This window comes from Camelus ferus, chromosome 27 (assembly GCF_009834535.1).
Source record: "Camelus ferus isolate YT-003-E chromosome 27, BCGSAC_Cfer_1.0, whole genome shotgun sequence".
Taxonomy (NCBI): domain Eukaryota; kingdom Metazoa; phylum Chordata; class Mammalia; order Artiodactyla; family Camelidae; genus Camelus; species Camelus ferus.
In genome coordinates, this window is record NC_045722.1 from 14,177,365 (window position 1) to 14,201,375 (window position 24,011).

The window sequence follows — 24,011 nt, forward strand, 5'->3', positions numbered from 1 at the left end:
TATCTATAGCTCCCAAGTCAGTAGCACCATCACCTTTGGATTCCACATTTACGTTCCAACATGGACTGAGCAGAGGGAGGTGGACAGTGTCCCCAGAGATCAGGAAACGCCATCATCGTGAAGTCAGCCACAGATCTGGTTCTTCTGGCTTTGGCCATATAAAGTTGGGGATCGTGGAAGGCGATGTGCTTGGGATGTGTCTGCAGAAGCTTATCTGTTAATTCAGCAGTTTCTCTAGGCCTACTGGAATTGACAAAGGAGGCACTCATCCTTGGGCAGGAAATCGCATCTATGTCCCAAGCATCCTCCTTGAGAGATGCCTGAATGTCTGGGATTTCACTTCCAGAAGAACCTATCCCAAGACCATTGAACTGTGCATTTTGGTATGGGTTCATGCCAGCTCCTTTTTTGGAGGCTAGGTGTATACTGGACCTCCCCATCTTCACCCTGCTCAGAAGGGAGGTCTGAACTGGGGATTCTCTTTCTTGCCCCCAGGAGATTTGGTCCTTGTTCAAGCAATGCTCCTTTGGGGAGGCAGCAATTGGAATGTGGTGGTGATTGGCAGACTGAGTCTCATCAAATTTCAAATCATCTCCAGGTTTGGACTCCAGTTCCTTCAGGTTAAAAGTGGAAAAGAATATGTCAGTGTTTCCTTCCAGATAGAGAATACAGTCAGATCCCTGTCACTCTCTGGACACAGTGCTAAGCATAACTCCTGTGCATTGGAAAGCTTTTTGCAATGTCAGCCACGAAAAGACTAAGCTTCAAGAGTCAAAGAAACGGCAAAATCATAGAAATTTACATTTGGAAAGGGGATCTAGTACAATTCTGTGGAGTACAGGAACACCTTCCACAACATCTCCAAAAATTTACAGCCTGGTTGAATAACACATTTACAGAAACTTCACTGCACCCCAAGGCAGTGACTTTTATTTGAGGATCATTCTGATTGTTAAAACAAATGTCTTTTTTACACTGAATTAAAATTTCCTTCCCCAAAACCTTTATCCACCAATCCCTTCTGCTTTCTAGAGTGAAATACAGTATGTTAACTCCCTTCTATAAATGACTTAGCTGGCACCCTTAGATGTGACCAAATTCATGATTTATTAAGAATCATAGGAAAATAATGAAGGTCCAAAAGCAGGTCTAAAATTACGGTGGGAGCAACAGCTGCAACTAGCCACTGGGTTAACATCACCAGGTGTCAGGTTCTCAATTTGTTTCTCCTAACAGAGAAACCCTAGACTCAGGCTGGTCCCCTTCAGATAGTTGTCTAATACAACCTGCCCACTGTGACAAGGGAACGAGCAAAGCATCAAGAATTTTCACTTCCTTTTCCAATGCACAGGGGTAGGGTACCCTGCCCACCAGACAATAGGCAGTGATGTGAGCCTTCACCCTGCTTCCTTCCCAGGTGTCAGGTGTCAGACTGTAGGACCTTTCCATGCATCCCAGTTCTGCCACATTTTTCCCACTTTTGCTTAGCCTTCTGCTTCTCTCTCAGAAGGATCCCAGGAGCACATTGCTAAAGATGAGCAATGCTTTCCATCTGGAAACCTGTTTGGTCTTCCAGGGTCTGCAAAGAACCCATCAAGCATCACCAAGGAGCCGAACCACGGCATATGTCCCACCTCAAAGCTGCAGGAGAGCTCAAGACACATCGCTTTATATTGCGTTAGTTCCTCTTCAGGTCGGTCAAGACCAGGTTTGGTGCTCAGCTTGTTTACGTCTGTTTCCAAGTCATCATACTACAAGGGGATGTTCAAAAAAACATATTACAATCAGGAGAGCCATCCTGAGGGATAGCGAGACAAGCTACAGACGTGATTCTTCAGAATCCTGGGACACAGTTTCCTTACCTCCAAATTATCATGCTAGCCTAGTCCAAGGATAATTTCATATGTCAGATCGTATTTATAAAAAAAATAGAAAAGAAGATTATAACCTTTCTCAGCTATTTATATCAGTATTTATCAGCCCTCATCATAAATAAATAATTTATATAAAATGAGGTGAACTATGTAAACAATGAAGCACGATATAAAAGAGCTATTTATCTCATCATCACCTTCTTCAACATAATCGTAATTGTCATCCCAAAGCATCTCTCTGCCTATTTAGGTCCATCACTCTTTTCACATAGTTTAATGAGTACCTACTATGAGCAGGTGCTCTTCCAGGTACTGAAGACCCAGTAATAATGGGACAGACCAAGGTCCATGCTTCCATAAAATTTGCCTTCGAGTGAGAGAAGGAAGACAACAAGTAAGAAAGCAAACAAATGAGTAAGGTAACCTCAAACAGTGATAAATGCCACGGAAACAATGAGAGGAGGGCAAAGTGACTGTGAGTGAGGCTTGGGTATGAGAAACTGAGGAAGTTACATTTTTAACTCGACCTAAATCATAATAACGACCAACTATGCCAAGACCTGGGGAAAGGAATTAGTAACAGGAAGAAAAACAAAAAGCTTAAATTTGTTTACAGAAACTAGGTGGCTGGAGCACACAGAGTAAGAGGAAAGTAGTAGGGGCCAAGACTTCAGAAGCAGGTATGACACTGAACTCTCCAGGCTCTGGGAAAGAGGCTGTAACCTCCCACTATACCCTTATCCCTTTGTACATTTAAAAGTTTACGGAATCACCACCAGCCTTTGCTTCATTGGGCTGAATAATCCTATCCCCCCCCCTTTTTTTTAAACTTTTTTTTTTATTGAATTATAGTCATTTTACAATGTTGTGTCAAATTCCAGTGTAGAGCACAATTTTTCAGTTATACATGAACATACATATATTCATTGTCACATTTTTTTTCGCTGTGAGCTATCACAAGATCTTGTATATATTTCCCTGTGCTATGCAGTATAATCTTGTTTATCTATTCTGCATATGCTTGTCAGTATCTTCAAATTTTGAACTCCCAGTCTGTCCCTTCCCACACCTCTCCCCCTTGGCAACCACAAGTTTGTTGAATAACCGCATTCTTTTATTTTTCCTTCTACATCATTTCATAATAATTTAACAATGATGGTGACTCTCCTCCAAACCTTTTCCAAAATTTATAGAATCGTATAGAGAAAGGACACCAGGAGTTGTATGGTCCAGTCTCTGCATCTTTCCATACATCTTCTAGATCAAGTTTCCCTAATAAAATGGGGAATGGGGGAAACCTACCCTATACTTTAGGAGTATATTTTGTCAGTTAAGGAAAAATCTGGTAATTCTGAAAACCTGACTTATTCTTCCCTAAATCGAATAAATGTGGAAAGTAAATGTTTAGATTCCTGATTTGAGAGGGGGAGTGGAATGCAATACAATATTTCATTTATCTGCAATTTTCCTCCAAACGTTAAAAGAAACATAGATCCCATGAGGTTGATGTCATGATATTTTCACAGACAGAGTATATTAGGCCCAAACTCCTTAGCCTAGAATTGGAGACCCCAAGACTCTTACCCTTTCCAGCGTTCTCTCAGTCCCTCCTTGCTTTCACCCTCTCTGCCACAGCCTCAGCCACGCCCCAAGGTGGTGCCAGTGGAAATGCAACATGGTAGCCATTGGGAAGCACCTTCGCACAAGCAAGTAAGGGTGGTACGTCTGGAGTGAGGAGTGTGTTGGGTAACCCACGAGCTTCAGCCTAACTAGGTGACCTACTTAGCCCTAGAGCAGGGGTTAGCAAACCACAGCCCACTGCCTCTTTTTGTAAATACGTTTTCTTGGAAAACAACCATGCCCATCCATTTATGTGTTGTCTATGATTGCTTTCTCAACACAACAGTAGCTGTAGCAGAGACCGTCTCTGGTCTTCAAAGTTTGAATTTTGGTCTCCAAATCTCTAGGCACTCAGGCAAGTTCCCACCTCCTTTTGTATGCTTATAAACCCCATTTATGCTTATTTAGCGATGGGCTAGCTTCTGTGAACTCACAGCAACCCAAACAAACAAGTTTCATCACCTACAATTCTGGTACCCATCCAATCCAGATAACACCCTCCCTGCTTAGATTGGACCCTTCCAATATTGACTTTTCACAGCCTTAGACTTGAGTTCAGGTGGTGACTTGAACTCTGGTAGAGAAAATCCCCAAGTTTACTAGACTGTGAATTCTTTGAAGATAAAAACTATGTCTTATTTGCTTTTGTCTCATATCACCATCCCTAAGAACTCAGCACACCGCCTCACACATGGACCATATCCAAGAAGGTACCTGAAGTAAGTAAAAAGTTTTAAGAGGAAAGAAAGGAGGGAAGAAAGGAGGAAGAGCTTGAATTCATTCTGTATGCCTTCCTCGTCTTCAGAGTCTGTCCAAATCTAACGTTTGTGTTCATGAAGGAAAAACATGGCCAACATGCAGTCTGTCTATATTTGCTGTAAGTTTCTCTTCTCTTACGATGACATTAAGAGTTACCAGAGGACAGCACCCGACTCTCCACTCACAAGACCCTTCACAGGTATAAGTTCCTTTTAATCATTCTTTCTAAGAGGTTGCTCCCAATTATTAATGAAGATTTTCCAATGAAAAGGCCACAAGTTAAAGGCCTGAGTCAGTTCTCTGACCAGAAACAAATGCTCCTGGCTCCTTGCCCACGTTTCTTGCAGCAAATGCTGCCAGGTTCAGCAGGGAGAACCCACTTTGCCGGGGCACCAGTTCCCTGGCTCCTGCAGCTCCCCAGCATCAAGCCCTTACTCCGATGCTCCTGTTTCTCTACAACGCATGCTCATGTGCTAACTTCTCATCTTCTCCTCGGCTTGAAGGCTTTTGATGAATCGTTTCCAGGCCCTCACCCATTTGTCTTGTGCTTCCTTCCCGGCTGGATTTGCTTACTTGTTTGGGTTCCACTTCACCCCAGCCCACCATCACCTGCAGAGCAGGGAGAGGGAGACGGTCTGAAAGCTCTCCCCCAGCCCACACTGTGTGAAGTCAGGCACCGGCCCTCAGCCTGTCCCTTCACATCAGATACAAGAGGCGACTGACTCCACATCCAAAACTCAGTTATCAGAGAGCAAGCGAGAGGGGAGGGAATGTGGCATTGATGAATGGCTGCAGCAGCGCAGTGTTATTCACATCATTCAGCAAGCTCTCTGTAGGCCTGCACTGCCGAGCCACCGCAGAGAGCCAGTTTACCACGGGTGACTTCAGAAATGATTATGTTTATCAACAAAACCCCGAGAACACCAGAGTAGCAATAGCAACCTTAACCCAGACACCTGGTTAAGGGGTAGTCCTTCTATGTCTGCTACTACCATTGGCAAGGTGAGTGAGTAATGTGATAGAGAACGAGGGAGGGAAGGATGAGGATGGATGAATGGATGCACAGTAGACAGACAGATAGACAGATGGATAGATCAACAGATTAACAGATCGATAGATCGACAGATAGATAGGTGGGTGGATGGATGGATGGATGGATAGATGGACAGACAGACAGATGGATAGATAGATGGATGGATGGACAGATGGATAGATAGATAAATAGAGTGATAGGTAGGTAGGTAGGTAGATCGATCGATCGATAGATAACAGTCAGATGGATGGATGGATAGATAGAAAGATGGATGAATGAATGGATGGATGGATGGATAGATAGATAGATAGATAGATTTCTTAAAATTCATTTCATCTCCAGGAATATCATAAAAGGTAACATCTGCCTCTCAGTCTTATTTTGCAGATGACAAAGTTAAGCAACTTGAAGGGGCTTATCTAAGTCCACGTCCCCCAAGAGAAATGGAGATGGAATTGTAACTCATAGTTAAATTATCATTATTCAAGAGTACTGGTTCTCAATCAGGTATGATTTTGCACCACCCCCCTCAATTCAGGGATATTTGTCAAGTACTAGAGACATTTTTGGTTCATGACTAGGGAGGCAGGGCAAGGGGGTAGATGCCATCAGCATCTTGTGGATTGAGGTCAGGGATGCTGCTAAACACCTGCGATGCACAAGATAACCGCCCACGACCAAGAACTGTCCAGCCGAAATGCCAGCAGCGCCCAGGTTGAGAAGCCCTTTTCTAGAAATGCCGTCAGCAAACTATGTCGCACTGGCTGTTCTTTGTAAATAAAGTCGTGTGCACACAGTCATGCCCTGTTGTTTACACATGGTCTGTGGCTGCTTTTGTGCTACCACAGCGAAGCTGAGCAGTTGTGATACAGACTGTGGGGTCCACCGAGCCCAGAGTCGTTACTGTCTGACCTTTCAGAGAAAGTTTGCTGACTTCTGTTCCATAGCACAGGTCATTCTGAGACAGAGACCAACAGGCACCAGGGCGAGCACCACACCACCCAATGGAGCAGAGTTCATGGTGACTCCAAGGTAAACGGAGGTGTAGACCCAGTGGTCCTGTGCAGGATGGGTAGATAAGAAAAGTGACTTCCAAAGATAGGGGAGACATACCAGAAAAAGTTTCCCAGAAAATCTTTCCATGGTCTCTTGCCTGAATACCATTCACACTTATGAATATACCAGCTCTAAGCACTGAGTGTCTACTTCAGGCTCATCCTAATGGAACACCAGTGCCTTGATAACAGATAGCCTCTGACTTGGCAATGAGATGGGACAGGACCTACGATGAAAATGACAGCTTGGAAATCAGTAACAGTGGCCGCCATTTGCTGAGCATCAGTATCCACCAGGCACCGGAGTGGAAGAACAAAAGCAGGTCCTTAAAATGTACACTGCGCATAGCTGAACACCAGAAGCGGCACTTTCCTTTGTAAACCTGTGAATGTGGAGGTCACCGGAAGCAAGGGCTAGTGTACCTACTTCCTCTTTCCCATCTTCAGAATCCGAGTCTTTGTTTTCCTCTTCATCGCCATCATCTTCAAAATCTTCTGAGTGGGGGGGAAAAAAAAAGAAGTGAAATGGATGAGGCTTCCCCTTTGCCTTGGACTGCGATTCTCACCACACAACGGTGAGTACTTCTTCCTCTCACAATATTAAGTGTGCAATATCCCAACGCTCTCGTGCTTAGTGCTGGAATTCGTGCACACACAGGCAGTGAGAGCTCTGGACCATGAAGTGTAAACTGCTGTCCCCCACTGAACGCACAACGAGTGCAGGATAAAATGACACATGAGTACCATTCTGGCTTCCTCCACCCGATGCACAAGAATTTATGTATCTAACGTTGCCAGAGTTTAGGGGTCCCATACGTGCCAAAGCTGTTGTAACTTAAACAGCAACTTGATTGATTCCCTAATTTTGATGTGACGGAACTTATTTAAAACAGAAGTCCCTAGAAGGCATCCAGTGTCATTGTGACAAGATGATGCCAATGGGAAACCTGTTCCCTGGAAGGAGGACAGGGTTGAAAAGCCCTAGAATCTTCTGACAGCAAGATCTTCTTGGAGATGGGATAATCATACTTTCAAGTGTTCTAATATGGCCAGCTGGGGGTGGTAAACAGCAAAAGTTTGATTTCAGTTTCATCCTTGGGGCAAATTAATTCCAGAACCAGTCGTACAGTGGAGGGACTCCATCAAGGGACTGGGAATAGATTTTTTAAAATCAGCTGAGATGATGGCACAGGCATTCAGCAGCTACCAAGCCAAGTGGCAACAGTGAATAATTAAAGCCAGAATTAATGAGCCTGGTATTTGCTCACCCTATACATGAAAAACTTGCTTTTTCATACATATCCCCAATTAGCTTATTAGATAATCACGGTTGATCTGTAAAAGAACTGATTCTACTTTCATCTGCACTCCTCTGAGATATTATCAAATGCGGACATTCACCATAAAGCTCATGACTGTGATGAGCACAGAGTAACTACCCACATACTTTACCTTCAGTTAGAGCATGGGGAGGCTCAGAGGCAAGGCTCCCAGGCACTGGGAAGGAATAGGCACTGCTGGCTGTGACCAAGGGAAGCAGACTCTTAGGGAAGCACTGCCTCAGGATCTGGAGCACAATGGAGATGACCGGTTCCAGACTTCTGTCATCCAGGCAGCTCTGAACAAAAGGAGGATCGCGTCAGACACTGACACCTTGGGTAGAGTCCTTTTGCTATAACAGAATTTCCGGTAATGGATTGCACACATCCTAGGTGGACGGTAAGCACCCTTAATGTCGAACATCTAATCTGAACACTCTAATGGAGAATTATGTCTCACGTAGCGTCTGCTTTGGTCCAGTGTATAATCTGCATTTTTATTTCTCTTTTACAGCTCATAGATTACTGGAATGAATTTAGTCTGAAAATAGACTTGAAAGACTTTCAAGGGATGCTGCACCTAAGGTAAGACATTGTCCAGAACAGCTGAGGGAAGAGGAGGTAATGGCATCTTCCTTCAACCATCCATATGTCATTGTGAATTATTGCCTAAATTAGAGACTGAGTAGCTGAACTGATGGAAGTCCTACTTCTCTCTTTCAGCTATTATCTGAAGAGAAAGATATAAAGGAGAAAGATAAAATATGAAATCAGAAGAAAAGACTAAGAGAATCCCAGGTACCTAAATTAAATAATACGCTCCTTCTCGAAGCCCACAGTGTGGATCCCTCCTGGTACCCATACAAAAGCAAAGGAAAATTGGGTTTGCAGCTGTAACATTTTGATACTGATGGAACATGACAAGACCCTTCTTTTAGGACACTGTGAAAATTTTAAGAACAAGCTGACTAAATTGAGAGAAAGGGAGAGAGTTGAGAGTAGTCAGTATCTCTTTGGCAAAAACTGGTCATCTTCTTCCATCTCTTAGTAAGTGTTTTGCCTACTGACTTGGTACAGAAAGTTGACTGGTGTAAACCTCTAGTTTGGTCTTCCTATCTGAGCATGGGATGATACCAGCCAAGTGTCCTGAACCAATAGCACGAAACACTCTCCATGGGAAAACAAGTTCGTAGAGGCTATTTCATTACTGGGACTGATCAAATGTGAAAAGTATTAGTAAAAAGAGAAAAAAGAGAGAATCAAGCCTGGAAGATGAAAAGAGGTGAGGCAGATGGCTGATCAGAGGTGATGCTCCGAGCTTCAGCCTTAAGAGGTATAGGGCCAAGTCCAAGCCAGGGAGCTCGGTCAAAACTGCCAGCATCTCGGAAGCCAGGTGTGTCTGTGACTGTCACTGGCAGTATTGCTACTGATGGTAATGATGACGATGTTTCCCGTGGAGTGGAACGGTGCAGGTGGAAAGCAAGTGAAGAAAGGGTGTCAAGTCCAAGTGTCCTTGCTGGACTGGGCCACATCACAAACTGAATGTGGAGAATCGAGGGAGTGTGAAAATCTACAGAAACCCAGGCATGAGGGATAACGCTGTATTTGGTGCCTGCTATACTCTGGGGAAAACATTTATGAATTTAAAGATGATCCCTGAGTCCAAGGTAATAGAAATGTCTAGATGTATCTGCCAACACTTCCCTACTATTAATGAATCTGCGCAGGCAGGGCCAGGGCTAAGGTCAGGCAAGGAGGTGCTCTGGACAGAAAACGCAAGGAGGCAGGCACTCTCAGGCTCCTGCAAGTGCAAGGTGGTCCAGAACAGATGTGGTGTAGCATCAATTTAGGAATGACTTACATGGAAATGCCTTTGGTTTGGGACCTTCTGGTTCATTCTTTTTTTTTTTTTTTAATTGAGGTATAGTCAGTTTACAATGTTGTGTCAATTTCTGGTGTACAGCACAATGTCATACATGGATATACATATATTCATTTTCATATTCTTTTTCACTGTAAGCTGCTACAAGATATTAAATATTTTTCCCTGTGCAACACATTCTTGCTCAGTCTTTCCTTCTGCCTGACTCTCCAAAATGTCTTAGTGGTCCCACTAGTTGGACACTGCTTTTCTCTCCTGTCAGTACCTCCTGGCTAGCTCCTTGCACCTCCCTGGACAGACCAAGTTGTTTCTCTCTGGATTTTCAAGCTGTTCTCCTGGCTTGGCTCAAATGTCACCAACTCCCGTCTAGAAGCCTCCTTCCTCGGCATGACTCTGCCAGTTCCTCTCTGGCATCCTACCCACAGCCTACACAGCACTTACCCTGAGTTCCCCTGTAGGACAGGGAGTTTCCCTGAGGACGATGGGGACTCTCATCACCTTCTTCTCTAAGCTCCCTATCTGACCTAACCCCAGCACCTTTCACAAAGCAGGAGCTCAGGAAACAGTTATTGAATAAACAGTAAATGATCTCAGATCAACCTGACCTCCAGAGTATCTCGCTCCTGATCCCAAGTGGGTACCATTCCCTTTAGGATTCAACCCTTCCTTCCACAGACCCACAATGTGGGGTAATCAGTCCTGCGGACACAAGGGGTCCTGAGGAGTCCAGGCTTGTCTTGCCACTCTTTCTCAGCACACGGCAGTAGCTGCAACTTCTAAAAAGGCTACCCCAGCACATGCCAGTGGTTCTCAAAGTGATGGTCCCAGACCATGGTGTTAACATCACTTGAGAACTTGTTAGAAATGCAGACTCTTGTACCTCAACACAGATCTAATGATTAGAAACTCTGGGAGTGGGGTCCAGCAATCTGTGTATTAAACCCTCTGGGGGTTGTGACATGCCATCAAGTTTGAAAACCACCAATCTTAGTAATGTTCTAGGTCTCTGAAGCTGTTCTAGGTCCAGAGAGTGGCCCCTTTACCTGATTATCTCACACGAGTTTCTCCAAATTGATCTCATGCAAACTTCTCCAAACTGATAACTATCTCAAGCTATTTCAGGGCATCCTTGCTGGGGCTCTTTTTCAACCTCACATCTAAATTGTCATCCTTCCTCCTCCTTCTCATACAAAGCTCCAACAAGGTCCCAGCCCATTACACAGCAGCTTCACTGCATTACAGACAATCTGACCCTCTGAATGTTTAAAGGATGCTCGGAGGATCTGTGCAGGAATGCAGGACCCGGGAAACAAAGAGGCAGGGTCACTGAGAGAGAAATATGAGGAGCAGTGGCCTCAGGAGAAAGGCAAAGAACTGTATGATGGGCAAAGGCTGCAGGAAGAACTCAAAAACAGTTCTTTCTCAGTCACTCGCATGCTCAGTAGGCTTGTAAATTACATCATAAACACCAATAAAAACAGGAGAGGACAGGGGTTTTCAAAGTGTAACCCCCAGTCCAGCAGCACCAGCACCACTGAGGAACTTGTTAGAAATGCAAATTCGCAGCCTCCACCCTAGACCTGCTGAATCAGAAGCTTTGAGGACGGGGCCCTGGCAGCCATCGAGGTGGCTCTCATCACATTCAACTCCTTTTCAAATCCTTTACAACGCTGAAATCAGAGAGCCTGCATCAGCGGCTAAGCCAGCCCTGCACCGTGATAAGCGCTCACTACAAATCTCATCTCCTCCTCCTCCTCTTTCATTTTTATCCTCTTCTTCTCCTTCATCGTCACTGTCATCACCATCAGCAGCTGAATTTGCAACTGCTACTGACATGACATCACGAACCCACGGTTCGCAAGGTGGCCACCCTGTGACTTGCGAGCCTCCTCTGGCAGCGGCGGGTGGCGGGGGGAGAGGACGGTGGGCAGCTCGAACTCCAGCACAGCTGCAGTGGCGTCTGTGCGCAGAGCACTCAGCTCAGGTGCCAGGGGCGCCCTTCGGGCTAGGGAAACCTGGCCACAAAGTGCAGGGCCCGCCTCCACTCACATCCTGCTTCCACTCCCGACAGTGATTAGAAGCCGGGAGCTCGCCGTAAATTTGCTCAATTGAGCAGTCGAGGTCTTCACTGACCGGCTGAGGAGCTGCGTCTAACAGCCCGCTTCTAGGCTCATGGCCCCTTCCTCGCCTGGGCTTCACTTGGCATCTTCTCCACCCTCCTCTTATCACAGACATGTACCTCTGGGATCACTGTCTTCTCCCTTTATTGCTCTTTTAGTTTTTTTTTTTCTTCTTCTTCTTTTTTTAAAACTCAGAGCAGAGAAAGAGGCAATGATGTGGAAGGCAGGGGGCGAGGAGCTGGCTGAAGCACACAGCCAGGGTGGAGGGTGGGGGGTGGCCAATAGGCATCAGTAAGGCAGGGGGTGCTTCATGAGGGCTGGGAGAGGTCAGAGACTTGGCGGACACAAGCTTGCAAAGTATGGTGAAGCTTAGAAAAATTCAAAGCCCTCCCTCAGCCAGAGGAACAGAATGGAAAACGAAGCTATTTCATGACTGAGAAGCTCTGAAAGCTGTAATGATAGAGAGAAACCCAGAGGAGATAGCAGACAGAAAATTAGATATTGGTTTGCAGTGCAGTGTTATGTTATTGTTTAGAGGAGGGGAAAAGGCTATTTTTTTTTTTAAATGGGAAGTGTCTACAGATACTGTGGTTGGAAAACCGCACTCTCGTCGACTGCTTCATTACCTCGGACGACTCGGGTAGAGAGAAAAATGGGAGGGTGTCCAGAGAGGAGCACCAAGACCAGTGAAGGGAGTGCAGAGACAGACCGATGTGAGGACAGCAAGGAGCAGGCTGTGTGTGGAACTCGGTTGCCTTGGCCCCAGGAGAAGGCGGCGGAGCAGATGACGGGACTAGTGAGATGCTCACGTCATTCGTGGAGAGGACAGAGGTAGCCTCGTGCAATGGTATTTAACTTAGCCCTAATCAAGTGAAATTAAGGAACTTGTGACTTAGGTTGAAATCCAGGAAACCCTAGCCACGCACTCCCTGCAGATGAGGGACAGCCCTAGCAGGTGCAAGTCCCTTTGCCCAGGTGCCCTTCCTTGCAAACTTGGCATGACCACCTCCTTCAACAAGGCAAGTCTCAGCTTAGGTGTCACCTGCTCAGAGAAGACTTGAGCTTTCTCTAAGGAACACCTTCTTTCTGGTCACTCTCTCTCTTGCCTTCTGGGACAGCCCGCACTCTGTCTGTGGAGTGTGCATCTACTTTTACTTTAAACTAAATAACCTCCACACTCCTTGGTCTCTCTCCCTGTTACCTTTCCGAGACGGCCCACATTCTGCCCATGGAGCGTGTATCTCCTAAGCCGTTTTCCCTTCTGAGTGAGGCAGACTGCACTCTGTCTATGGAGTGTGTCTCTCTCTAAATAAACTTGCTTTCACTTTAAAAAAAAAAAAACAAAACACGTTTCTGCACCTATGGGAGTCACTGCAGACCTAGGCCCTTACTCTGCTGATTTCACAGAGGCATACGAAATTATCTTCTTCGTTGAATTCTTTGCTTCCTGAGTGTCTGACTCCCTGCTGGAATGTTTGCCCCCAAAGATCAGGGGTCTTATCTGTCACATTTGCCACCACTAGGTCCCAATAACTAATTATTATTCCAATAACCCCTCACACTCATGAAGCAGTTAAGTTATGGTATGTACCCTGCTAAGCACAAGACATTTCCATGTCAACTTGTTCAGGCCAAGCAAAAACCTAGATTCTTGTCATATCCATTTTTTTTGAAGAAGAAACACGAGGCCCAGAGAAGCTGAGTGACTTCCCCAAAGGCTCACAGCTATAGTTGCCAGGGCTGGGATCTGAACCCAGGTTCTCTGGCTTTAAAGTCAACACTCTTAAGCACCGCACCACCCAGTGTGTACCCAACAGGAAACGTGTATGGGATAAATGAACCGATCAACACACGAGTGAGTGAATGAATGAGGACTTGAATCCAGAACAGCTTCCCACAGAAGGCAGCTGAGGTTCCCCCGCTCTGTTGAGGGTGAGTCCTGAATGATGGCCTTCAGGACTCATCTAGATGTCATCCAACTGCACAGGGAAGCCCCATGCTGATTACCTGTGTGGAGCTGAAGAGGATCTCCATGCCCTGAGCTGCCAGGAAGGCCTCCCTGCCAGACCGGAGGTTGGCAATATGCCTGAGGCAGAGCAGAAGCCCCCGGCGGATCATCACGTAGGAATTGGCAGTGTCGTGGCTGTGCCAGTCCTGATGCAGCCTGAGCAAGCTGGTGACGTAGCCTCTGTTCACGGCCCTGCGGCTGTTGGACTCTGAAACCAACAGGAAGGGGCAATGTCAATTACAGGCTCTCCTGGCCACGCCCACCTGACAATGTCCCAGTGTCCCTCACACGAGATACTAATTAATTATAAAGGGAATAATAACTTCCCAGTGGAGAAAACTGGTGGATGTCACCTTAATCAAGTGATGAAAGTCAATAAGATGTAGCATCACTTCAGTATCACTTCACATCACTTCAGCATCACTTCTATAGTATTCCTGCCCCAAATGCGTAACTTGAACGTAGCCATAAGGAAAATCAGCAAACCCAAAATGAGGGACATGCTGCAGAATATCTGATCTATACTTCCCAAAACTGTCAAGGTTGTGAAAGGAAAAAAAAAAAAAAAAAAAAACCTGAGGAATTGAGCTAACAGAGACTAAAAAGACATGGCACTTAAGTACAATATATAATTATAATTTAGATCCTGGGCTGGAAAACATTTTTTTCCTTTGCTACAAAAGGCATTAGTGAGGCAATTGGTAAAATCTGAATAAGGTCTGTAGATGAACCAACAGTATTGTATCAATGTTTATTGTTAGATTTTGATAAACTGTATTTATGGAGGTGAATAGCCTTGATTTCAGCAAATTCACAGTTGGACTATGTGAATGTCTGTAACTTATTCTCAAATAGTTCAGCAAAAAAAGGATAATAGTGTGTAGAGAGAGAAAGAAGGAGACAGAGAGGGATGTCCACTAGATTTCCATCCTCCTTTCCTAAACCTCAGTGGACTTGAGATATTGTCATTTGAGTTAAGAAACTATAAGGCTTAGGGTGGGAAGGAGAGGACCCTGAGTGAGACACAGCATCTGGAAGGCTGTCCTATGTAACTGATGTGTTGAGTATTTTCCCTCAAGAGAATGAAAGCCAGTTTGTGCATCACTAAGGGCTTGGCTCCATCCAGGAAAGGAACTCCTCAGAGTCAAGACTACCCAACCAGAGCTGGAATCTACGCGGTAGTGAGCAACCCGGCACTGACGTTATCTAGACAGAGGTTGGAAGTCCACCCCGCAGGGATGTGCAGGTGGGGCTTCCTCAAATCTGACAGGGCGCGGTAACAGTGTGCTCTCAGAGTTCCCGTCACCTCTTCAACACCGTACCTTCTCTCTGTTAGATGAATGACCCTGATGAGGCCAGCCTGTGAAACCCATCTGATGGGATGGGTGGATGATTTCTTTCTTTTTCCCAAGATATAATTTAAGTACTCTTTGAAAAAGCAAAGGGGGAAGAATAATCCAAGAGACCTCTCTCAACAGTCAACACATGCCACGTTTCATGTCAAACCCCTCCGGCTGCAGGGCTGGCGGACAGGTGTATACCAGGTCAGATCCACCCAGAGGATGGCTGGTCCTCTCCGCTCCTGAGGTCTAGGGGCACCTGCAGAACTCTAACCTGCTGGCTCTCAGACACAAATGCCCTCTGCCCTCTCACAACTGCATTTCCCTATTATCCAAACTGTTCACTCTGGTTTATCAGACAATCTATGCTTCTGGCTGACTGTATGAGAGAGACCCCCCCTGAGCTACAACTGGATAAACACAATTTCAGCCCAAGTCAGATTTTCCCCTAAAATCATTCCAGTGCACATGAGTTTAAAAAAAAAAAAAATTTAGTGCTTTATTCCCCAAGGGTTTTCTCATAATATTAATGGAATTCTTTTTTTTTCTACTTGTTTGTCAAATTCTAAATGGTCAGGCTTGACTAAGCCCCACTGAGATTTTTGACCTCTTTGTGCAGTTACTTTTTTGTTTTTTGGTTTTTTGGTTTTTTGGGGTTTTTTTTTACTTTTTACAACATTTCATTCAGCCATGATCCTGAACAGAGAGTGATGAGCTTTATTCATTCAGTGATGTGTTTGTGGAAGGTTTAAATCGCCTTCATTACCTCCTTTAATGCATTATTCTTTTGTACCAAAAATATTTCTCTCCTCATCTGGTCCCAGCCACAAAGCACTGGAGTTCTTTTCTGCCTGAATGAGGTTCCAGCCTATCTAATATCTGATGTTTAAAAGAAAATTGAGGATCAAGTAGGAGGTATTAAAGAAAAGTATTGCCTGCTGAAAAGAGGAAAAAATGGCAAAAAAAAAAAAAAAAAAGTGCTCAGAGGCCCCAGGGGCAGTGGGAGGTTAAGGACTTTTGTCTTTTATCTATTTTAAGGGTATGAGACTAATAATGTGTTATCCCCATGACCTTCATCCCTGACTTTTTGGGAGGGGAAGGGGGATAAAAGGGAAAAAAAATCTTAAATGTCTGAGAGAAAAATCCCTTATCAAATCAAACTGATTTTATTCATGATTTCCTGTTAATCTTCAACAAGCTATCATGTTTACTAATGTCTAAAACAGCTACCCTCCTCCCTGCCTGCATCCTAAATCAGTCAGTCTTTCTCTGAGAATGGCTTGGGAGTTTTGCAAAAGTCAATAAGCATCTAAAATCTGATAAGAGGATATCCATCAAGGTGAGCAAATGTAGAGAGGAGATGAGGGTCCCTGGGGTCAGCAACTTGCAGGAGTCAGAGAAGATTTGAGAGGATGACCCTGCTTCTCCAGGGAGGCCCAATAGAGAGGACAAAACGTGGGGTTTGTTTCCAACACTGTTTTGGGTGAGCTCAGGGTTTGGGGGTGGGAGAGGGCTCCCGGTCCCCAGCCCTCTTCCACATAGACCAGCAACAGGAAAGGTATAGCTCAGTAGGAGCGTGCTTGCCTAGCATGCACAAAGTCCTGGGTTTAATCCCCGGTACCTCCATTAAAAATAAACACATAAACCTAATTACCTCCCCTGCCCAAAAAAAAAACAAACAAAACCGAGCAGCAGCACCCTAGTCTGTTTATATAAACGGCTTCCTCCTAAGATTTTCTTTGGAAAAAAGTTCCTGTTCCTTAATTTTTTATTTTTAATTTCCTAAGTAGATTGATTTATCTTAAACTGGTTGGAAGATGAGTAGAATGGACAGAGAGGAGTCCAGAAAGCCTTTCATTTAATGCCTCACCCCCAACCAACCTCTACCCCATCTGAAAGTGCTCTCAGTGCCCCACCACCACCACCACCACCCCTCTGTCTCCACAAGCCCCTCCCTGGTGGCCTCCTGCTGAAAGTCTTATCTGACCAGTTTACCTGTGACAAATCCACAAACACACCCTTGCCCTCACCTCGAATTAACCCTCTTATGTCCTACAGTATTCTAAATTACATCCTCCTGAAGACATATGTGTAGCTAATTCTCTAAAATGTGATCCAGCAATACCCTTTTTACCCCAGGTCTTTCTTCACGGAGGTTAAAATGATTTTCTTTAGTGCAGCCCCCACTAATGCAGCAGATTTTCACACTCGGGGGGAAAAGGACAAAAAAAGGAAGGACATATGCCAAGATATCAATAGTACTTATGAGGGAGGAAAATATTTATGGTTCTATTCACTTTGGACTTTTTTAACTCGATTTTGACTTCTCTGTAGTTTTTTTCCCCACATAGTCTACAATGAACTTTGACCATGAGGAGGAAAAAGATAGGTTCCCCCTTGACAGGAAGTCCACAGGCTGCAAATGCTTGTGGGCAGGATAAGCTGTCCCCAGGTTGCCATAGCAACCAGCTCACTTTTTTTTTTTTTGTCTTACCCCATCCCTTTCAAAAGTGAATTACCTGCTCCACCCCTGAAGGCATTTGAGATCATGCTCATCTCTATAAAGATGTGGGTCCTTTAACAGGAAAGCCTAGACATCTTCCAGAATCTGAGATTGGATTTCTCATGGGGAATTTTCAGCCCCGCACCAGGCTGGTGGAGAAATGTTTGGTGACCCAGATTATTGTATCCCAGAGCATCCCAATGCTCTCTGCTACTGTTATTTGTCGAAACCAGAGAACATTTCCATTGCTGCTCTTTGCTTCCCACATCTGAGGAGCTCATCACCTCTTTTAGGGTAAACTGAGGACTTTAAAGCAGAGGAAACGTGGGAACGGACAGCAGAGTCATGAGCAGGATGCTTTAACAACCACAGCCCTGGGAACGAGGCACCCAAATTAGTGCAGACCTCCAAATGAGGCACCCTGCACTGCCTTGCTGGGCAGACCCTTCAGCGGTCTTCCTGGAGTCCCTGCACATGGCCATGAGCTTCCACTGCTTTCTAGCTGTGTGACCTTGAGCATGTTACTTCACAGTTCTTATCACTAAGCCTTCATATGAGAAAAAAAACCCAAAACTAATACGAATCACTTCCTCCTGTAACCGTTGAGAATATTAGAGAGAATGCATATAAAGTAGATAGCTCAATGCCTGGTTCATGATAAGCGCTCGATACCAGTTGCCTGTTGCAGTGGTCATGATACGCGTCATCTATGTATTACCCCAGCTCCCCCTCTGTCATTCTGGACAATAAGGCGCCAAATGCTCAGGACCTGAACACGCTCCTCTGGACGGCCTCAGGCAAGAACAGGGGCTCCAGGGTCGCGTGGCTGCTCACTTGCACTTTAGCTCTACCATTTATCAGCTGTGTTACCTCGGTTACGTTACTTAGCCATGCTGGACTGTTATTTCCATCATGTGCAGATATGAAAGCCAGCTTTTAATAAGATAATTACATCATCAGCCTTACAAGTCCACGAACAATGTTACGGAAACGACAGGCCAGTCAAGAAACAAGCACCACTCAGGAGGGTTGGAGTATTCAGATGTATTACGCCGGCGGGCTCAGAGAGGCTTCTGCTCCGAAGCTCTGAGCACCTCCAAGACGTGTGCGTGTGGTTTTATAGGGTAAAGTACAAGCTTGGGGTATTCGGCCAATAGGCATGGAACAGCTTTAGCAGCATGATCATCACAAAAGTGGAGGCAGGGAGGCAGAAAACCAACATTCCAAAGCCAGATATGAATCTTCGAAAACCCAGCTGGCTAGCAAAAAACATGAACAGCAAACCAACACTAACTTAGATTTACAAGTTAGTCCACCAGAACTCAGATCAGTATTCCGATAGTTAGATTTGTGAGTTATATTGTTAGACCAGCCCGGCTTTTCCTTCACAACAACACAGCCCAGCACCTGGCACCAAATATGTACTCAAGAAACGGCAATCCCCTTCCCATGAGGATGACACTCAAATTTCACGTACATTTCATCAGTGAGAACAGCTCAAGGAAAAGTTTCAAAATTAGTAAAATTTACAACCAGAGCCCTTCAATCCCCATGTAATGTAACTGACGTCTCACCCCCAAATGCCCACCCATTTTATGTGGTTGCCTACCTGTCCTTAGATACCCCAAAACATACATACTGATGATCATGCCCTGTGTTGTCCCAGGCGCCCTTATAGATGACGCCCATATGTAGACCTTTATAGTTTCGCTCTCTGGCAAAATTTACTTCAACTGGGTCCCATTACACTAAAGCTGTCTTAAGAAGACTGCTTACTGCTCCAAGATTCTCTTGACTGACAATGGCTAAGTGCATAAGGGCCCACCTTTGCTTTCGATAAGCATATATGATAAAAATAAATACAAGGATTCTAATACCCCGTTCTTCTAGAGAACAGAAATCTTCCCCAGCCACACAGCATATTATGACATCACTATTCCAAGAAATCCTGGCCCGGGGAGATTAAACAGCTTTATGAAATGTCTTTATTTCCCTTTTTTGTTTCAGGAACTTGACGAACATTCGCCCATATGAACTTACTGACAGTTCAGCTAGCCCTTTTCAGGACAGTGGCCCCCTTCTCAGAACAGAAGACCACTCAGCTGGGCTTATTAAACTCCGGTTGACTCCCCAAGGTTTGCTTCCAAACCCTCTCCTCACTGGGTCCCCCAGTGCTGAGCAATAACATCACAGACATTGCCTGATCTCAATCAGGACCTCACACTGAAAGACCCACGTGGAGCCCCAGCATTCACACTCTCATCTGCCACCCTAGAATTCCCTCTTTGGAGACATTACTACAACCCAAGGTAATGGTGACCTTACCTACAGCAAACAACCATCTTGCCTTTTCAACAGATTCTTTCCATGGTCTGTTCAGGGAGTCAATTTAGAAGATGTTTCTGGACAAAGTAGGCTTTTACCAAGACTTCTAAATCATATTGCATGAACAACAAGCTGCCATTCTTTGCCACTGTAACACCAGTTACAATTATGGAGTATTTATTTACTGAACGTTTCCTATGCGCTCAGCACGGGGCTAATCGTTTGGCATGATCGTCTCATTTATCTCATGGAAATGCTTGGAGATACGCATTATTTGCCTCCTCTTACAAATGAAGACACAGAGGCTGAGAGAAGTTAAACAACTTATTTAAGTCCCGAGAGCTTATAAATGGCATATCAAGAATTCAGATGGAATCCCCCATCTGCCTCCAAAGCTGACATCCCATATTGTTATCCCCAAAGCTCTTCAGGCTGCTTTGTCTAGATTACGCTGTTTTGCATCCAGATAAAGACCTTTAACGGTTACCAGGAGAACCAGCTTCTGGAGGTTTCTGAAAGGCTAAAGGGCAGAAAACTAGCCAGCGGAACACCCGAGGTGCTTGAGGGGAGTGGCTTTCAGCCAAATCTAACTTGGCTCAGCCCCTCCTCCCAACTCCCTCTTCCATCTTCTCTGCTCCCTCCAGGTCCCTAAATTGTGGTGACAGGTGATTTTTTTAATAGGAAACTCAAGAAGGTTTAGAGATCCAAATAAACAGCCAGTGGTTCTCCGAGTCACTGAAGGAGATGTCTGGGAGCCTTCCTGACACCCGGCAGTGACTCCCCAAGGCCAGCCGGGAGGTCAGGCTCACCCTGGGAGTGCAGGGAGAAGGAGCCAGGTCTCAGCCGTTTCCTCCCCTGGCATCTGCAGTAGAGGCTCCTCTCAAAGGAGAGTATGTACTGAAACATAACTAATCTTAATGTCAGCAGTAATGGAAATTATACTCCATTATCATTAGCTCAAATAAGAATAATGATATTGAATTCACTTGCAGGTATTTTTCTCTTTGTAAAATAGATACATTTCAGTAAACGTGGCTATAAAGTCAATTTGGGTTTTAAGCGAATCTTGTTTTCCCTTTGACTGCCTCTTTAAAATTAAAGATGCTCTTCCCAAGCTCCAGGAGGAGCGGCTGAGAAGGGTGAGGGACCATCGATCCTTCATAGCATTGTTTTACATCTAGACTGGCCTACTGCTTATTGCTTTTTTAAAAAAAATCACCAGCTCCTTCCAACACCTTCCCACAAACACATTCCCAAGCCACAGACATTTCTCCACTCTCCGGAAAGCCTCAGAAGCCACCCCTGCCTCATCCTCCACACACCCAGCTCCTCCTCTGGTCCTTGGAGTGTTCGATGTCTAAGGAAGGGTGTTAGACGGCAATGCTACAAGAGAAGGGGCCACTAACAGGGCCCTGCGCCAGACTCCAGGATCCCCCACTTCAGTACGCGGCATCCCATGTGATGAATCAATCTCATCTTGTACTTGATCCATTCTAAGGCACAGGGTTTTTTTTTTTCACATTTTAGCATTTCCAAAATTAAGGTGCTTCTTACCAATGATGGTGTTTCAGTTATAACTGGCAGCATTTTTTCACTCTCAGTGGCATATAAAAAGTGGTGCATCTGACAGTCAGTGACATCTTAGATGTGAAGAAATAAGATTAATTTTTCAATATTTGGTTAGAAAAATTCTCCAAAATGAGCTGGTTCCCAGCAAGAGGTGATCACCCCAGAGGTTTGCTCAGCATACGCGAATAACCAGAGACAGCTGTCCTGAAAGCCAGATCTTGTGGTGGCTGGGCACATAGTAAATGATCCACTAAAAATGCACTCATACACCACAAACCCAAAGCACCACCATTTATTCATTCAACAAACACATTCAATTACTATGTGCCAGTATGTGCCAGGCACTATTGTAGGCACCAGGGGATCACAGCAGGAAATGAGGTGGACAAAGTCTCTGCTTGTAGGGGCTTGCATTCCCAAGGGGGAGTTGGAGGGACTCCTGGATGCAAATAGGCATGCGTGCACACACACACACACACACACACACACACACACACACACACACACTAGGTAACTTCCGATAATGACAAGTGTTACAGTGAAAATAAAATAATGATGCTAGAGTGATTAGGTGGGGCGTGTACTTTAGGGGGTGGTCAGGGAAGACTCTGAGAAGAGGGCATTAGTGCTGAGAACTGAATACAGGGAGGAATCAAGGCATGAGAGATATGGGGGACAGAAAATTCTAGAAATCTTAAGAACACAACAAATGGAAAAGCCCAAATTCGGTGAGTGCAAATAACAAAAAGTCCGCACACTCAAGCCAGGTGCAGAAAGTGAGGCGAGAGCAGCAGATGACTGAAAAGGAGGCAGGGACCCCCACCACTCTGACATCTATCACAGCAGATTGTGCCAAATCGCACGCGGGGCGGGGGTGGGTAGATATGTCAGTCTCAGATGTTCTCACTCTCCTTTTTGTTGCTTGTTTTTGACCTCTCTGTGAGAAAGCCCTCAGGAATGATCGTCTTTCTAAAGGTGCTCTCAGTGCCCCCCGCCCCCGCACCCATCTCCTCAGGAGTTCTCCATCCAGAGTTTTCTTTTGCGTCTAGATTCTTGGTAGGGAGAGAAGCACTTGCTGGGCCCCAGAACATGCCACTGTCCTTTCTGGGTCATAGACAACCTTCCTTCTGGTCTTGCTTTGCCATTTCCACTGTCAGCTCATCAGAAGGTGATGCGTGAAGAAGGAAGCCAGGATTTACGCCAGGAGGGAGGGAAACACAGCATTTCCTCCCCTGCCTCCCTCTGTCAGTGGATGTGTGAGACACGTGTCTGTCGGTGGCCTTGACTGCTTCCGGCCGGAGTACAAACAATGCAGGCTGCGGGAAAACGAATCTGCACCGCGGTGCCAAACTGGTTCCCGCAGCATTGTGCCTCCAGGACCTGAGTGTGCGCAGAGGAAGGCAAAGAGGGCACACCTCTGTGCTCCTGGCTGGCTGCCCTTTGACCCGACATCATCACTATAAAACCCCAGGAGCAGGGGTGAGCCTTGCACTTTCTCATCTTAACTCGACTCCTATCACCCACGACCCAGTCCTCTCTCCCAACCCCTGAAATGTGCCACGAGCAGCCTCCTATTGGCCCCTCTGCCTCCAGCTCCCCTCCACTGCCCAGCACATCTCACTAACACGCACAACTCAATGCTGTCATCGTCTACTCAAAAAAAAAAAAAAAAGGTGATGGCTCCAGGGAAATCCAGAAGGTCTGTGATTCTCTGGGTCTCCTTGTATGGGGGGTAGTAGTCACCACGTGGTCCATGTGCCCCTGGGACTAGCAGGGCAGGCTAAGGACGAGGCTGAGCGGGGTCTCTCAGCCCCATTGCCACCAGAGCAGCCCCACCGTCACCTGTTTACATGCAGTGGCTCTGCAGAGGATTTCCTTTAAAAAACAAACCGTTTTATTTCTTACAAATAAAAATAAAAGATTTGAAACCCTCTGGTAGTGAAATGAAGGGATGGATTTGAGTCCCAAGGTGCCCAGTACGCATCACACAATCTTGGGCCAGTCAGCCAAGCTCTCTGAACCTCAGTGATTTCTATGCGGAACAGTCTCCCAGCCTCGTACTATTGACATTTGGGGCTGGGTATTCTTTCTTGGGGTGGGGGTGGGAGGGAGCTGCCCTGTGCAGTGTAGGATGTTTTGCAGCACCCTGGCCTCCACCCACATGAGCCAGGAGCACCCCCACTCCCTGCAGATGTAGCAACCAAAACTGCCTCCAGACCCCGCTAAATGTTCCCTGGGGACAAAATCGCTCATGTTGAGGACCACTGCTCTAGATGAGTTAAATATTTACCTGTCTCGCAGGACTACAGTGAAGATTAAATGAGATGATACATGAAAAGGTGCTTTGTAAGCTGCTATTAGCAGAAGTCTGTAGGAAGCACCTGACTTACATCTTGACATAAACAAATAATTGAACAGTCAATCCTGAATGTGAGAGGAAACTCTTGCCCCCCTTCAGAGCCCCGGAATGTTTATCTTTTTGTCTCTCTCTTTAAATCTTGGTGATACTTTGTCTCTGTCAATCCATAGCCAGTCATTCATTATGCCAGGGTGATAGGAATTCTAAAATCCAGAACATTTTAAAGCTCAGCAATGCTGGATGTT

At 45.5% G+C, this 24,011-nt stretch overlaps 1 protein-coding gene across 8 annotated transcripts in view; it reads right to left on the reverse strand.

Annotated features, from left to right (window-relative positions):
* The window catches only part of AGBL1 (ATP/GTP binding protein like 1), a 702,585-nt gene that overhangs the window by 576,114 nt on the left and 102,460 nt on the right, over window positions 1-24,011 (reverse strand). For all 8 annotated transcript variants that reach the window (XR_004315706.1, XR_004315705.1, XM_032469254.1 and 5 more), the window contains exons 7-11: window positions 13,670-13,878; window positions 7,794-7,959; window positions 6,769-6,836; window positions 1,635-1,751; window positions 34-614 (exon numbers count right to left, since the gene is read on the reverse strand). Coding sequence is in view for 6 of the 8 variants with exons in the window: in XM_032469254.1 (XP_032325145.1) it covers window positions 34-614; window positions 1,635-1,751; window positions 6,769-6,836; window positions 7,794-7,959; window positions 13,670-13,878 (1,141 nt within the window). In the remaining 2 variants the exon portion in view is untranslated. The remainder of the gene's footprint in view (window positions 1-33; window positions 615-1,634; window positions 1,752-6,768; window positions 6,837-7,793; window positions 7,960-13,669; window positions 13,879-24,011) is intronic.